This window comes from Paramormyrops kingsleyae, chromosome 5 (assembly GCF_048594095.1).
Source record: "Paramormyrops kingsleyae isolate MSU_618 chromosome 5, PKINGS_0.4, whole genome shotgun sequence".
Taxonomy (NCBI): domain Eukaryota; kingdom Metazoa; phylum Chordata; class Actinopteri; order Osteoglossiformes; family Mormyridae; genus Paramormyrops; species Paramormyrops kingsleyae.
The window spans coordinates 22,239,250-22,253,853 of NC_132801.1; the positions used below are offsets into that span (position 1 = coordinate 22,239,250).

Here is a 14,604-nt window from a genome sequence, read left to right on the forward strand (position 1 = left end):
TATTTAGAACAAATGAACAATGAACCAGACATCGAGTCCTGGATGCCATTCAGTTTTGCGCTGCTTCTGTGCTGTCTGCTGCTCATTTACCAACTGTAACGCACCTTAAATTAAAAACTTCTTTAGTTCTGCTCCAACCCCTCCCACATCTCCACCCACCCGTGTCCCCGCCTCCAGTCGCGGCTGCTAGGATACCAGCACCAATCAGTTTGGGATTCACAAGGACGACCCAAAGAATGTTCCGGATATCTTAACTTACTGTTAGATAAAAGCGTCTTTGGATAAAAAGTATGTGGTTATCAGAAGCAATGTCATAGGAACCTGGAGGACAGTGGAATGTGTCCCCCCCCAATATTTAATTTGCCTTCATTCATCCCTCCCAATAAACAAATCTTTGTATATAAATTATTAAGCTGTGTCCCCCACCTCATTATCAAGCTCTCTCTTACACAATTGATCAGAAGATTGCTCTTTAAGTATGTGAATATTACTGTGCATGCAAAACAGGAGCAGAAACATATTGAAAAGCAGACCATCGACTGTGTGCTAATTAAGCTCCAAGCACAGCGCCACACTTCTATATTTAAAGGTATACCAACAAATAGACTACACGTAGATTCAGCTAAAGTGACAAGTGGATGAGCAGGTCTAAGTTTACATTGTAATGACCTAAAAACGATACACTAATGTGTTCTGGAAGCAAGAACACACGTGCTGCTTAAAACAGCAGTGTTCAATACATATGCCTACCATATTTGTCCAGTTTCCCATCTTGTTGAAGTGCCAAAACAATTTTATTCATTCAAAGGCTCACAGATTAACTTCATTCTTAACTTCTTGTATTGTTCAGTTATCCTTTACATTTTGAGATATAAACGAAAGCCTTCACCTACAGTTTCTATTTTGTGTCATTTTATAACCTACTGCTAAATAAACTTCTTTGCATGCATACTGATAAATAGCTAGTTACCTGCAACTCGCACCATGCCACCTCCACTGTAGTCTCCGTGTCCAGACCTTTATAGACGGTCTTGAAGGAACCCCTTCCGATTTCTATGTTGAATTTCAGATACCTGCCGTCGGGCGAAGTGGCAACGGCTTTCGTTTCAATCTCCTCTTTTTCCTCTTGCTCCCATTTACTTTCAAATGGTGCGCTCGACAGAACAACTTTCTGGTTTTTAGTGGAGGCGAGTTCGTCTTCGGAATCCGTACTGGTATCCAGGGTGCTGGTACCGGGGACCCTGACGCCCCACTTATCATGGGATGAGACGGGCTCCGTGGTTTCTGCGCTGGGGGGGCTGCTGGGAGATGCGGGAGGCAGGGAGCCCATGTTTCCATCTTCCTTACTGCTTTCGGGGAAAATGCTGCTGGAGGACCAGGGCAGCGTCCCGTCGTACAGCTTGGGCTCCGGGCTGAGCCTGTGCAGGATGTAGGAGTTCCTGCGCGCGCTTATCGAGTGTCTCCGAAGCAGCGGCTCGATTTGGCCAGACAGGCTGTCATCCAGCCCCGCTGTTAAATTTGGAAATCCGCGCCCTCCCAAGTCAACTTCTGCATGAGACATTCTGAATATACCCCAATATATTTGATAATATTTACTTATTTAATTATTCGCAGTTTTCCTTTAAAAAAAAAAGAATTTCAGATAAGTTCTTACTTTTCGGACCTTGACATGGCCACCCCTAAATATCTCTCGTATTTCGTAAGCAACTGCGACTAAATAAATAATTAGCAGCCTATAAAAAGGTTTACATGAGCTATAAATGGTTCAGTAGGACAAGAATAGTTTTTTTGTCCTTCCTCGAGCCGTGGGTCTGCGCGTTATTTATAACCTTAAGCGACCAAAGACGTAACTTAAGCTTAGTAGCGCAGTTATTGGCTTTACCGTTGCCTATTAAAAAATAAAAGCACATAAATATCGCCGGGAAATAGCGACGTCCCAAAGCGAATCTACTTTACATTTCACCTACACTGTACTCACAGAGCGGATACATGAAGGTCGCGCTCGACGGGCTACTTGTTGCAGAGACACTTTAAACAGCCGAAAGTAGATGATCTTTACTTATAAAACACAGCAATGTCGACGCCAGGGCTGATCGGTGAATTTCCAAAGTGAAGCGTCCTAAACGCGTAGCCTCTGCAGGCATATTGACGCCGCTCCGGTGTCAGCAGCCTATGTTCTCCAGCACGCGGCTCCTCCTCCTACCTGAATCCAATGCCAATTACTGTCACGGAGCTCACGTTCATGCAGCTACGGGCCACCGCGCTGATGTTCCACATCGGACATATATAATTAAAAACACGTGAGAGTCAACCGCGAATATTTTCCTACTGCATTTAATATTTCAGTTGCACCAGATTATTACAATTTACAGTCTGACGCAGGTAAACTGTGTGTGTTCTGGTTGTAAAAACGCCTCGCAAGGATATTGAATAGATACTTGTTTTTTTTTCTGGACTGAAAATAAAATAAACAACACAAAGATAAAACTAACTGACCCGAGTACTATTTCAGTGGAAACCAGCTGACCAGAACAACCGGTTCAAAAACGACCGCTGCATTGGTCTGGATCACTCATTACCAAACAGTGTAGGCTATATTGGTAATGTAACTAATACAGAACAGTTCCTATCAATGCACCAGTTCTGCGTTACTGGTGGATAATGCAGACTACCTCTATCTGAAATATACCATAATCATAATTTCTAATGATAATTTAAGAAGTTGAAGAGAATTCTTGAAAATGTGCAGCATTCGTTTCAACATTAGAAGGAAAATTTCTGAAAAATCAAACGTGAATCCAATGAAATAGCCTAGACTTCATTCATTATATTTAATTTGTTTACTTACAGGCTTTGAAATTTGTTTTCAATTTGAACATGGATATAGCAATGCAGATTAGATACGCAAAAAACATAGATTTAGACCCATTTCAAATTGTGTCCTAAGCAAATACATCACCTTTTTCTTGAAGATCAACAAATTGAGTGTTCTGTCCTTTTGCATGTTCTATCCATTTGAGGGTTCTATCCTTTTGAGTGTTCTAAATAAATTATTAACTACTTGTGTTGCCTTAACTACCTAACAAGCAATGTGTTGAAAAAAGAAGTTCCACGTTGGGCTTAAACATAAATAATTCAAAGTATCAGCAGCTGAAACTATTGCATACACCCCATTTATGTGAGGGTAAGCTTTCACACAACGCTTGTATAATTTGCACAAGACTAAAATCGGTGCAATGTAACAGGAAATTGCAGACTTGCAGTTTCAAGAATGATCAAGCGCAACTGAAGCAAGCTTGGAAAAAGCAACTGAAATATATGGGGATTAATTGGCAGCATTTATTATTATTATTTAATTATGCCTTTTTCCCTCTAATGCTATTAACCTCTATCTTGTTCCCTCAGCGGTTTCTGTATTGTTTTACTGCCTGCATAATCTTTTGGCTATTTTACTTCTGCTGTCTCATTCTAGCTGTTTTTATTTTACTGTGTAGTGCACTGGGTATGACAAATGCACATTACAAATGAAATTTGTTATTATAATAAGTATGAAATGCTATGTTTCTTTCACAGTGTTGTTAGAATCTGCTAAATAAATATATAAATAAATAAATAAATAAATACAAATTCCTCACAATGAACTAGAACCAAGCCCAATGAATGACAGTGCATCAGGAGAGGACACTGGAGAGAGAAATGACCCAAGGTCACCCAAGCAAGCTGTAGCAAAATGGAGCCTTCAGTGAGCTACGACCCCCAGCATGAGATAAACCCCCTGAACAGAACCAAAGAATGTAATTTTCGGAATGTCCCCACTTTCCCCCCAGGCACGCCGGGATTCCAGAAGCAACTTAATATCTGTGGTCTTGACACGTGAAAGCAGGAAGAGCTCAGCTAGGCACCCGAGTGAGTACAGGTTACCCTGGTATGTCCCTCATTTTACTGCCAGCTGTCAGCCTGGCTGTCTTACCCACATCTGGCACACTTGCACTGCATTGTGGGTGTTTTGTTACCAAACACAGATTTATCCTCATCGAGCAAAGGATGTGGTGATACTCTCCCCATATGCAAACTTGTGCCTTTTTTGATTATTATTTTTTTGTACTTCAAAATAGGTTTGAAAGAAAGGTATCTAAAAAAATGTATCTAAACTAAGTTGTCGTGGTTGTTGCTATGGTCAACCACAATCATTTAACATTTGCAATCATATAAATCACACTTGAGCACTTTCAACATATTATACGTTTCATAAACATTTTAATTTAACCTGTTGTGTCATACTTCATTGTCTACTTTAATCCAAATCCATGGCATGTTATAAAACAGGTGTGGGAAAATGAAAACTTTCTGGACAATTATTTTAATTCTAGGATGCCAGTAACATTTGATGGGAGATGTAGGTACACACACACAGGTTGGGGGGGGGGGGGGGGTCAGCGGTCACTTCAGTCACCAGCAGCCCAGTACCAGGTAGAACTGGTTAAAATCAGTTTGGTCCAGATAGGTTAAAGGATTGTCCAAAAAGGCTGGCTATCTTATGGCACCCTCCCAAGATGACGAAAAAGAAGGTATTTGAGTTACGATACAGCAGGTTCCAGCCCAATGAGTTGAAACTGCATTAAAGCCCTGTTATCATCTAGGGCCACAAGGAAAACCAACCAGTCATGTTAGTACACAAGGGGTTATCTGCAAAAAACATACAACTCTCACAGCTGCCCCAGGCCCCAATAGATGTGCCACTCGATTAGGAAGCCTTCAGCATGTCAACACCCTCTTCCACAGAACTCCGTATCTAGGTCACATCAATAATATCCAGCTCCGAGTTCTTTACAGCTTTTTGTATTGGCTTTATGGTGTTTACCCTAATTTCTTTCATGATTGTCTGTCAACAGCACAACCAGCACGACTAATTGATGTCTTCGTGGCAACATGTTCTACTTATTGGAACGATACTGCTGTTCCCGTCTTACAAATGTTATGCAGCAAAAGGCTGTCAAGAGAACAGGGAAATTAATAAACTGAAGTTTTATTACTCTGTTTTGCTTAATCAATGAAAACAGGAATTTATTACTAAGCTTGACCACAGTCATATAATATATATAATCATATAAATCATGCTTCAGCACTTTCAATGTGTCACATGTTTCATAAACATTTTAATTAAACCTGTAGCATCCCCATTGTGTCATACTTCTAAAAATGAAGTCAATGACATTTAGCCTAAATTTAGCTTTGGGTCAGTGTTTGTTGGAATTTAATGAGGCACAGCAAAGTAAAACATTCCTCTAGCTAGAAATATAGCTAAAATGGCAACAATGTGAATAAGGAACAACTTCTAAATATATTCCTACAAGTTATTTGAAGCATTTATCCTGGAAAAAAACAATCTAGGAAAACATATAGGTTTGGAGTTCAATTACTAAAGAGGCAGCAAGTGTGCATTTTTGTTCTGTAGTTATATACCAAAAGCATTGATCATTTTTTCCTAAGCAACTGGATTCCAGTTGGTCAAAAATGCAACCAATTGTCTCAGGAAGACATCTGTGAATAGTTTCAAAAAGATCAAATAACTTTACAAACAAAATAATACAAGAATGCAGGTACTGTGCACACAGATGTACAATGAGTTTTGGCTCAGGATTAACTATATAGTAGGAACAGATAAGCCTTTGAGAATAAATTACAGTAATTCTGCCACCTAGTGGTAAAGAACAACTAACACTAAAACAGCAAGGAGGTAATCCACATTGTAAACTTATGTAAACCCATATGTAATGTCCATACAAGCCCATATGTAATGAATACTGCACTCCAGTTCATGACATCCAGTGAGCACCTTAAGGATGCAGGGAGAACCACATGCATTACCATTGGTTTAACTTGACAAGTTTTGAATACTATTTACACCAGGGGTGTCAAACTCCAGTCCTCGAGGGCCGGAGCCCTGCACAGGTTTTGGGTTTCCCCTCATTTAACACACCTGATTCAGCTCCTTGTGCTAATTACCACACAGCTCTTGAGCTGAATCATTTGTGGTGGAACAGGGAAAGAACTAAGCTACACTGGGCTCCGGCCCCCCCAGGTCTGCAGTTTGACGCTTCTAATATACACAGAGTCACTGCCCTGCTTGTCTGACTTCCAGTGTGTTAACATATTTTTCAGAACCTGTATGTGTAACTGGACCATTCTGCAAACAATTAACAAGTCATTTTTTAGTGATATTAAGATAAAATTTGCTCAATAAAAATCATGCAATTTTACTGAAAATAAATGAACCTATAAGTGACCATTAGCTTCCTTTATCACTGCCTTGAGTGTCACTGCACGTTGAAATACAGTTTAACAGCTGGTTGTCAGCCTTGCCCAGGTTTAGTTCATTCCCTAATAATAAATAACGCCACATAGTGAAGTAGTGCTGAAACACACCTCATTTCACTTCCTTTTTATTTTACAGCATGACGTTGATATAAAAGGAGAACAAAAAAAATGCAGAAATCAGTACAGAAGAGTAAATGGTTTCATCAGTATGCAGAAACAGGATGCCCCCTGGCTGTTACTCCGGCTCAGGAGGCCCTCCTTATGCTGTCTCTGATAGGAAATGACCCCAATCTCAGACATTTCAGAGGCTGCCTCTGGGATCCGTTAATTGCGGCAGTAACCAGAAGCATTTCTGCCTATATGATGTTTGATATGACAAAGAAAATAGTCTATGCCTAAACTATATAGAAAAGACCTCCAGAACATAAAACAAATGTCCTTAAGAAAATCAAAGTGACGGACAAATAGAACAGCTTTCCTGAAACACCCTCAGTGGTCAGTGTGACCGATGGAAGAGACAAAGAGGCCCATATCCTACTTTTTTCAGTGGAAGACACACCTTTTTCCTAGGGTCCTCCTAGCAGAGAACAATCTACACAGTCCCCCACAGCACCGGGATGCACCCCTCTTTCCCGGGTTCAGAAAAACTTGACACCCTTCCCATCATCCATGGTGATGATCTCTGCCTTGCCCTCCGCCTGTAGAGCCTGCAAAGAACGAAGCAGCATCCACTCTTCCAACCCATGGAATTCTGCGAGCAAAAAGGAAAATAGTGAATGGGTTACTGATGTAAAGTGCTTATCAACAGAGGTGTCCCTAGACTTCAGCACAGGATAGACAGGATTTCAGTGTAAGTAAATCATTTCAACAGTTTTATGAATGAAGACAGTTTTATAACTAAGATCCATATTATTTAGATATAATGATTAACATGTTACATGGGAATGGTTCCCCTCACAGTACTGCAGACTCAATACCTTCACTTTCTGTGTCATCCCCATTAGAGAGCTCGTAGAGTGTAAACACTGAATTGTTCATCCCATTTCTGGATACCTATTGAATTAAGTAGAAATAAAAATTAAAAAACTATTCCACAATGCTGCCTGATTACAAACCATGTCCCCTGACCTCACTCATGGAAAATCATCATTCTTACATATCATACTGTGTTGATCTACTGCAAGCCGTCATCTTTTTTTCCCCACAGAACAGTGACCCAGGAGGAGAAAAGACTGCTCTGTCACTTAGGCCTACTGAGCTCAACAGAGAAAACACCCAGGAGAAATTCCAGTTTCCTGCACTATAGCCCCATGACGACCAAGACCAAAGGCTGATCCGGAAGGACAATCAGACAGTTCAACTACATTTCAAAGGGGTCTACATCGTGCTTTGCTCAAACCCTTTAGGATATCCAACCCATCTGGGAAAACACTCAGCCATAATGTACCTTACTTTTATCTGCATAATAACCACAATTTTAAATATCCAAAGCTGCCTCAGTAAACAAAAGAAGGTCTATGACTCATGACATTTTTCTCTCAAAGTCATGTGTCCATTTTAGAGATCTCAAGATGCTGAACGCGATGATTATGTTTATTACGTTAATCACTACACTTTGGGGAAAAGCATGCTTCACTGCCAAAGCTCCTATCTCGCCATATGGAAGTAATTAAGCTTAGGGTTTGTGCAGTATTATGGCAACTAAAAGCCATTCGACATATAGGGCTGGTTCAGTTCCCATTAAGCATCTCCCCGCTGCCAATTATACCAGATGAACATTTGTGTGGTTGCACTGTGTGACTTGTTTGGAAGCAAGGCAATGACCAATGAGCTCTAGAGTTGAAGTGGGTGGAAGCGCTACAGCCAGTGAGGAACACAGTATGCTGTGGTCTGATTTAGTGAAACAGGATTTTAATTGTTTTTTTTTAATATATCTGGTGGCAATTATTTGGGTTGCATCACTTTAAACATTAAAAAGTAATGCTCAGAAACAGAAAGGCAACACTGTATTTAATTGAATCGAGCTTCCTCAGTCACGATGGAAAGTAGCTAAACTGTTTTGCATTGCTCTGAATGTTTCCTAAGTAACGCGATATGGGAACAAAACATTTCAGCTATTTACACATGGTATTTTCATCATAAGGACTTATTTACCTTATTGTTACAGTAGTAAAAATGAACTTTAAAAACTGACTAGTATGCAATAGTAGTAAAAGAACTGCAGCCAAAATAGCCAGGTAAGAGTAAGGACATTACTCTGTGTGAGGCACTTGCCCTAAAGGCCACTTCAATCCAAGTAAACACACACAATTGTGGAATTTGAGTCTCCAAGTCAGTAAAGAATGACCTCAGAGCCTGTTACAACGTCCTGTTCTTCAGCTTCTATATATTAAATCCCCTCTAAGGGGTGACAATGTATGATTTCTAAGGCTAATTTGTCATCTGGTATTAATTAACCTTCACCACCCCCCCCAGTAATAGAGACCCACAGAGAGCCAAGGCAGCAGCTCACCCACTGGTATATGAGCTTTCCCCATTCCTCAGGCCGCCTCCACATTATCAGGCAGCGTGTTTTGTTCTTGTCCATCCACTCCAGGTTCCCTGACATTTCAGACACATTTTGGTTTTCTATTAGTACTACAGGAAGGCGAGCAGATTAGCAAAAATTAACAGCAACAGTTCCAAATGTTAATATGGAAAACTTATGCTCAGATGGCACATTTTCAAGTTAACAGTCAAGCTGAATAATCAATTCAAAAGCATGCTTTTCCAGATAAAAGTCATTCTTTTCCAACCCCACCTTTTTTCCTTAATTCTTCAAAGACAACCTGGATGGCCTCTACTGAGAGCTTTCCTGTGTGTAACATTAAGGAATGTAAATTTTAAAAATGTATGTCATCTCTGCCCAATGAAAACTCTACTGATAGCGTTTGACATCTAATTAACTAAAAAGATGTTTTATGAAGTCATCTATTTAGCTAGTAGTCATGTTCGTACTAGTTGGACTTCATATTGCTAATTTTAATGACTTACACAGCTAGATAGCTAGTTAACTAACACTTTTGACTGAATATAAAACAAGATTATAGTTTGTATCTTGTTGACGCTGACATTCACCTCGCTGACAACAATCCACATAAATTCCTTTAAAACATTAAGCCATTCACTGATGCTTGTGTGAAGATAGGTTTCTATTTGTGGTTCAAAGGTGTCTCATTATATTTTTAGGTTTATCTTGCCAGTTAGTTTCTGGGGGGGGGGGGAGCATTACTTATAAATAATGAATTTTTGGCGATACCTATTTTTCATTGGACAACGACAATATACTTAAAACAGGTATAGAGTGTAATTAATTGGGTAGACATTCAGTCTTCTAAGATTGTGAAGAACGCATACTTTTATACTAAATTATACTTCATACTATATTTCGCATCCTTGGTCATTCGTAACACAAATAAGAGATTCCTCACAACCAGAGTTACTGTGTCATTTGTTTAAAACTTTGAGATCTTTCTCAAAAAAAATTGTCACTGTTCCAAAAATTTTCCAGGAAGACTTAATTTCACGCATGGTAATGTTGTATACATCTGCATGTATGTCTAACAGTAACCGGTGAACATATTACAGCAACACAGACAACAGGAAGGATACTTGATATTTTCTTGTTGTTGAAAACGGGGCTTTCTTGAGCCTCCATAACATCCAAGGTGTAGAGTTTACGATGTCGACAGTAAGACAACACCAGCGAGCACCACGCCGCCAGCTGTTTCTGTCTCGTGTCCACATTTGGCTGTAACCTGTCAATAATCCGATTCAGTAGCATTTTATATATACCACACTGAACACTCTCATGCATACAACAAAACTGATCACCTGTCATTGAGCTATGTCAGGAAAATTAACCCCCACAGCCTCATCATCTACTGATACGTATTAATATAATCACCCGCATGTCACTGTAGCATTGTAACTACAACAGCAGCTCATTGAAAGATTTACTCCTACTGTATTTACTTGTCGCTGACAAACTAAACGGCCAGACAACTTTCCCTTGAAAGTGCTTACCCTTACGAATAAAGCTCAGTTGCAATGGTTAGCAGTGTCATATGGTTATTAAAAATTATGATGTTGGTACAAAACATATTATAATAGTAGTACCGATCCCCCCTTTTTAGCGATTAAGCTACTTCCCTAGCCGGCTAGCTACAGAGTTTAAAAGACAACTCTCCAGGTAACAGGCAGCAAAAAAACTACAGCATTTATGCAACCCCACAACCCAAAAACGCAAAGATAAAAAAAAAAATGGCACTCACGTAAAAAAGGGAGGAAAATTATACTGCCAAGGCCACTCAAAACTCATTTCTGAGACTGACCGAATTCGCCGGAAGTGGGTACGTCAGATAAAAGGTTCCCTCCTGTCAGGATGGAGCGCTGAATCACACGGCTGCCTGACGGTTCCGTGTTTTTTCCCCCCACCCGCGTCGCCATGGCGACACCGCCGCCTGCTGGCGCTTTTTGCCAAATAGCGCGGGGTTTGCGACCGTCACGCGACTGGCTCGCGTATGTGTTATTCACACACCTTGTACTCCTGTTTAAATTTTGTCGCGGGTCTTTTTGTACTTTTACTTTAGGTTATAGTTTATAACTTGTCGTTTGCTATGGATACGAAGCACGTCGTTACCCATTCTCTTAACCAAGCTATTCCGCCAAAGTCGTTACTCGACGACTATTTCAGCTTGCAGTTTGGTCAGACCCCGTTCGATATTCTCCTGGATTCGCTCAATGATCTTAACAACAAAAACAGAGAGAACTTAAAAAATGTTTCAGAGGAGTGCGGTAGTTTTAAAGAGAGCAGCATAGTGGGTAAGCGGCTTCCACGGGTATTAAGTGACAAGTGAAAGTTACCCTAGCTAACTTAATAGGTGCTGAGTGGTGTAGCTCTTTAACATAGTAATTTGAAATTAATGTAATTTATATTACATTTTAAACAAACAAAACACAGTTTTCACATCTTTTATAATCGCCACGTTTTACTTTTTAGAGTGTGTTTTCCTTATATGTGAGGAGTTGAAGCTGGATCCGTTTGTTGGATATCAAGCCGTCGAGATACTGGAGAGGTACTGAATTTGGTTGCCCCGAAGTTAGACTACATGCCGCAGCCTTGATTTCAGTTTTTTCTTATTCATAATGCATCGTAGAATGGTACCGTGCACTTCACGTTACGCTGTGCCTTTTCCATCTTCATAAGGTTCATGGTCAAACATGTTCAAGACATGTTTCACGGCCTGGGATGTGTTAGGGGCACGGCTGAAAACGCGGTTTTTTACAAGCTGAAAGACAAAATAAATGTGTTGGTGTTCACCTGTGTTCAGCTGGCGAGCAAGATGGCGCAGCATCTCTGTGTATGTATACGGCCTTCATTATTCAGTGCGGTCTGAAATTTATAGTATGTTGAGATGTTTAGAAAACAGTTCAGCTTTGGAAAAGCAGATGACACAGGGCTTTATTTTAGGTGATTGACAGCAGCACGGCAGTGAATTTCTTGCACTCCATGGGCTTCTCCTGTTCTAAAAAGACACTTCTTGAGTTCGAGCTTCTCATCTTAGGAACCCTGGAATTCTGCATCAATGTTCCTAATCCTCTTACATATGTCGAGACACTGCTAGAAGCGCTGAGTAAGTTCTCTTAATCTGGATTAGTTTTTTCTGTTGTGCTCATACTTGAAATTGACTGAGGCATTATGAAATAACCCAAATAGTAGTTCTGGGAAAATTGATTAAATTTTGCAACCCACTGTCCTTCTGTGGATTCAGAAGGGAATGATAAATTATCAAATTATATAGAGCTCTAAACTTTGTGGTTAATGGACCCAAAAGACACATTTTTTGTCACTGAATATATGCACTGTACTTAGCAAAACTGTTCACATATCGCAGTGCTTTAGACACTTTAGTGTGCTGTATCAAGGTCTTTGATTCAACAACAACTGTTAATTTCTCTGCAGTTTTTGCGGATCTTCATGATGCTTAAGTTTATTTCCTTCAGTAATTTTGCATAAATGCATTTTTACTATTGTTTGTGATTAGGCACTAATTGGCCAATTAGGCCAGAGATGCTTTCTATGGATTTGAAAGCTCTGGTTTAGGTAATGACCAGTGTTTGGGAGTAACTAATTACCTCTAAGGGTGTTACGTACTGTAATTAAATCGCAAAACAAATGTAATTGTAATCCGTTACAATTACTGAGGACAAAAATGTAATTATTCCAGTTCCTAATCAAAATGTTAATCACAATGGGGTTATATTCGAATATATTCTTTTCAGTAAAAAGCTTGTATAGTATAACATTTATTTTGTTGCTTTGCATTTTTTGCACTGGCTGAAATGCCTTCGTTTGGCATATTTCCAAACAACACTCTCAGCAAAACCATTGGGACTTTTGAAATTTATTGTCAAGTTTAAAACATTTGTTAGAAATGTATTCAAAAAGTAATCAAATATAACAAGTTACATTACTTAGATGAAGTAATTAAAATAATTATATTACTTAATACTTTTTAAACAGGGTCAGTAGTAATGTGTATCCTATTCCATTTCAAAAGTAACCTTCCCAACACTGATAAAAGACAGTGTAGCAGGTCTATGCCAAAAATAAACCTTGATTTTTACTTTTGTTTTTCTGCACAAGATTACAATGCCACAATGTTGTCCATCCCAAACCTGTACACTCTATGCAAGCGGGTGCTGCAGTTTGTCTACTTGCAAAGAAGCCCCATTTATCACTCCTTGTTGGTGGCCACCACTGGGTGTCCCAGTCCATGCCAAGAGCAGAGGTAAACTAAACACTCCTCTGAGAGTATAAACTGTTATGTCTGATGCATACTGAATTGTATTCTTCTTTAATGGACTTGATATCTCTCCCTCCCCTGGTTTTCTCTGGATATGCAGAGTGAAATTTGTTTCCGTGAAGGAAGACTATATGCTCTTAGGCGTGGGGGTCATTGCCACAGGTGCTTTCATCCTTAACTTTGCCATTTGGACAGAGGTAACCGCCTGCTTGTCTTCTGTTTCACTCAACCCTTTTTATGTTTCATCTCTATCTGTCCATCTATAAACACATTCACACATCTTTGTGTGTGTGTATTTAATATTTGGTTTGTCCAACTTGAAACTTTGTACTACTCTCATTTAAACATTTAATCAGTGCTTTCTGACCTTCAGATCACTTCCCTAATTAGAGTTTGGGCAAATAATTTGCTTGTTAATACTCTACACATAAATACCAAAGAACTGGCAAAGAGCTCAGAGTGGGAAGCTTGCCTGTTTATGCCATTTTTCCTAGGCCAAAGAAGAACCCTAAAGTTTATTTTTATTGGTCATTTTTTAATATACTAGTAGTAAAGCAGGACATTTCTGGCAAATTTCTTTTCTCTCACTGTAAATTTAATTGGAAAATGCTGGGTAGCCTGTTTCAGATGTTTGTAATTGTTGCATCTTAGGTAGTGGAAGAACTCTGTCATATAACAGGAATTTCTGCACGGAGTATTATGGACTTCACACATATAATCTTACGGCACATTGTAAACAATGAAACTCCACAGAAATCTAAATGTGCTCCTGGTGCTTCAAGGTAAAATTACAAATTTTGTTTTATTGTTTAATAATTTTTGTATATTAATAGTTTTTAATAAGACAAGTAAACATTATCAGTAATGACCCAGCTTTTCTTTGTTTGTTTTTTGACTGGTTTGCATCACCCTTAAATCTCAAAACATTAAGAAAGAATAGCTGTAATTTTGTTTTGTTAAAGTATTCAAATGTAATCTTCAATACCATCATTCATTTTTGGAAATAAAGACCTGAAATTGACTAAAACCACATGGTATTAATTTAAATATTATAGATTCCTTACTTTTGCTTAACATTTTGTCTTTAAAAACTGTCTCTATGATGTGTGAGAGAACATGGGAAATGTGACAGTCAGGATGTTTCTCAGGTGTGTGCATTGGTTGGCCATGTTTGATACCACAGTGAGACTGGTAAGCTGCGAAATGTTGTAGTTAATATTTTTCAATGCAGAAACCAAGTATACAGGCAGCAGGAGTAGTATTGTTTTCCATGTATGTGTAATTTTCATCATGTCAGCCTGCTTAAATGTGCAAATACATTACACACAAAAAGTCTTGGAACACTTGCTAAATTCAGTAAACATATTGCAAATGTATTGGTTTTATTAGAAAAATCATTGGTTTATTCATTTGTTTACACAAAATGCATCATTTTAGA

The 14,604-nt window shown here is 39.1% G+C and overlaps 3 protein-coding genes and 1 long non-coding RNA gene across 7 annotated transcripts in view; 2 read left to right on the forward strand and 2 right to left on the reverse strand.

Annotated features, from left to right (window-relative positions):
* The window catches only part of wnk4a (WNK lysine deficient protein kinase 4a), a 49,916-nt gene extending 46,631 nt beyond the window's left edge, over positions 1–3,285 (reverse strand). For 3 of the 4 annotated variants that reach the window (XM_023837027.2, XM_023837028.2, XM_023837026.2), the window contains exon 1: positions 971–2,200. In XM_023837027.2, coding sequence (XP_023692795.2) covers positions 971–1,561 — 591 coding nt within the window. In that variant the 5' untranslated portion in view covers positions 1,562–2,200. Of the gene's footprint in view, positions 1–970; positions 2,201–2,959 lie in introns of those variants that run through there. The other variant, XM_072712405.1, reaches the window with a different exon arrangement.
* On the forward strand, positions 2,177–5,256 carry LOC111856792 (uncharacterized). Its single transcript, XR_002841228.2, has 3 exons — positions 2,177–2,300; positions 3,828–3,906; positions 4,893–5,256. It is a non-coding gene; the product is annotated as an uncharacterized lncRNA (long non-coding RNA).
* A 1,171-nt stretch (positions 5,257–6,427) lies between these two features.
* vps25 (vacuolar protein sorting 25 homolog) lies at positions 6,428–10,786 on the reverse strand. The gene is made up of 6 exons (XM_023837031.1): positions 10,632–10,786; positions 9,970–10,115; positions 9,119–9,172; positions 8,831–8,919; positions 7,296–7,371; positions 6,428–7,069 (listed from the first exon to the last, which is right to left on the reverse strand). Exons 1-6 carry the CDS (start codon positions 10,676–10,678, stop codon positions 6,957–6,959), a joined length of 525 nt encoding a protein of 174 aa, XP_023692799.1. The 5' UTR covers positions 10,679–10,786; the 3' UTR covers positions 6,428–6,956.
* Positions 10,787–10,828: 42 nt separating this feature from the next.
* On the forward strand, positions 10,829–14,193 carry cntd1 (cyclin N-terminal domain containing 1). The gene is made up of 7 exons (XM_023837030.2): positions 10,829–11,181; positions 11,360–11,435; positions 11,567–11,720; positions 11,831–11,993; positions 13,007–13,151; positions 13,267–13,363; positions 13,818–14,193. The coding sequence occupies exons 1-7, from the start codon at positions 10,977–10,979 to the stop codon at positions 13,950–13,952; spliced, it is 975 nt and encodes a 324-aa protein (XP_023692798.2). The 5' UTR covers positions 10,829–10,976; the 3' UTR covers positions 13,953–14,193.
* Positions 14,194–14,604: the final 411 nt, after the last annotated feature.

Coding starts and splice junctions, on each gene's coding strand:
- cntd1 (XM_023837030.2), top strand. CDS start 10,977: ATGGATACGAAGCACGTCGTTACCCATTCTCTTAACCAAGCTATTCCG. Junction 11,182..11,359: donor TAAAGAGAGCAGCATAGTGG/GTAAGCGGCTTC, acceptor TTTACTTTTTAG/AGTGTGTTTTCCTTATATGT. Junction 11,436..11,566: donor GCCGTCGAGATACTGGAGAG/GTACTGAATTTG, acceptor CATCTTCATAAG/GTTCATGGTCAAACATGTTC.
- vps25 (XM_023837031.1), bottom strand. CDS start 10,678: ATGAGTTTTGAGTGGCCTTGGCAGTATAATTTTCCTCCCTTTTTTAC. Junction 7,372..8,830: donor GAAAGCTCATATACCAGTGG/GTGAGCTGCTGC, acceptor TTAATTCAATAG/GTATCCAGAAATGGGATGAA. Junction 7,070..7,295: donor GGATGACACAGAAAGTGAAG/GTATTGAGTCTG, acceptor TTTTGCTCGCAG/AATTCCATGGGTTGGAAGAG.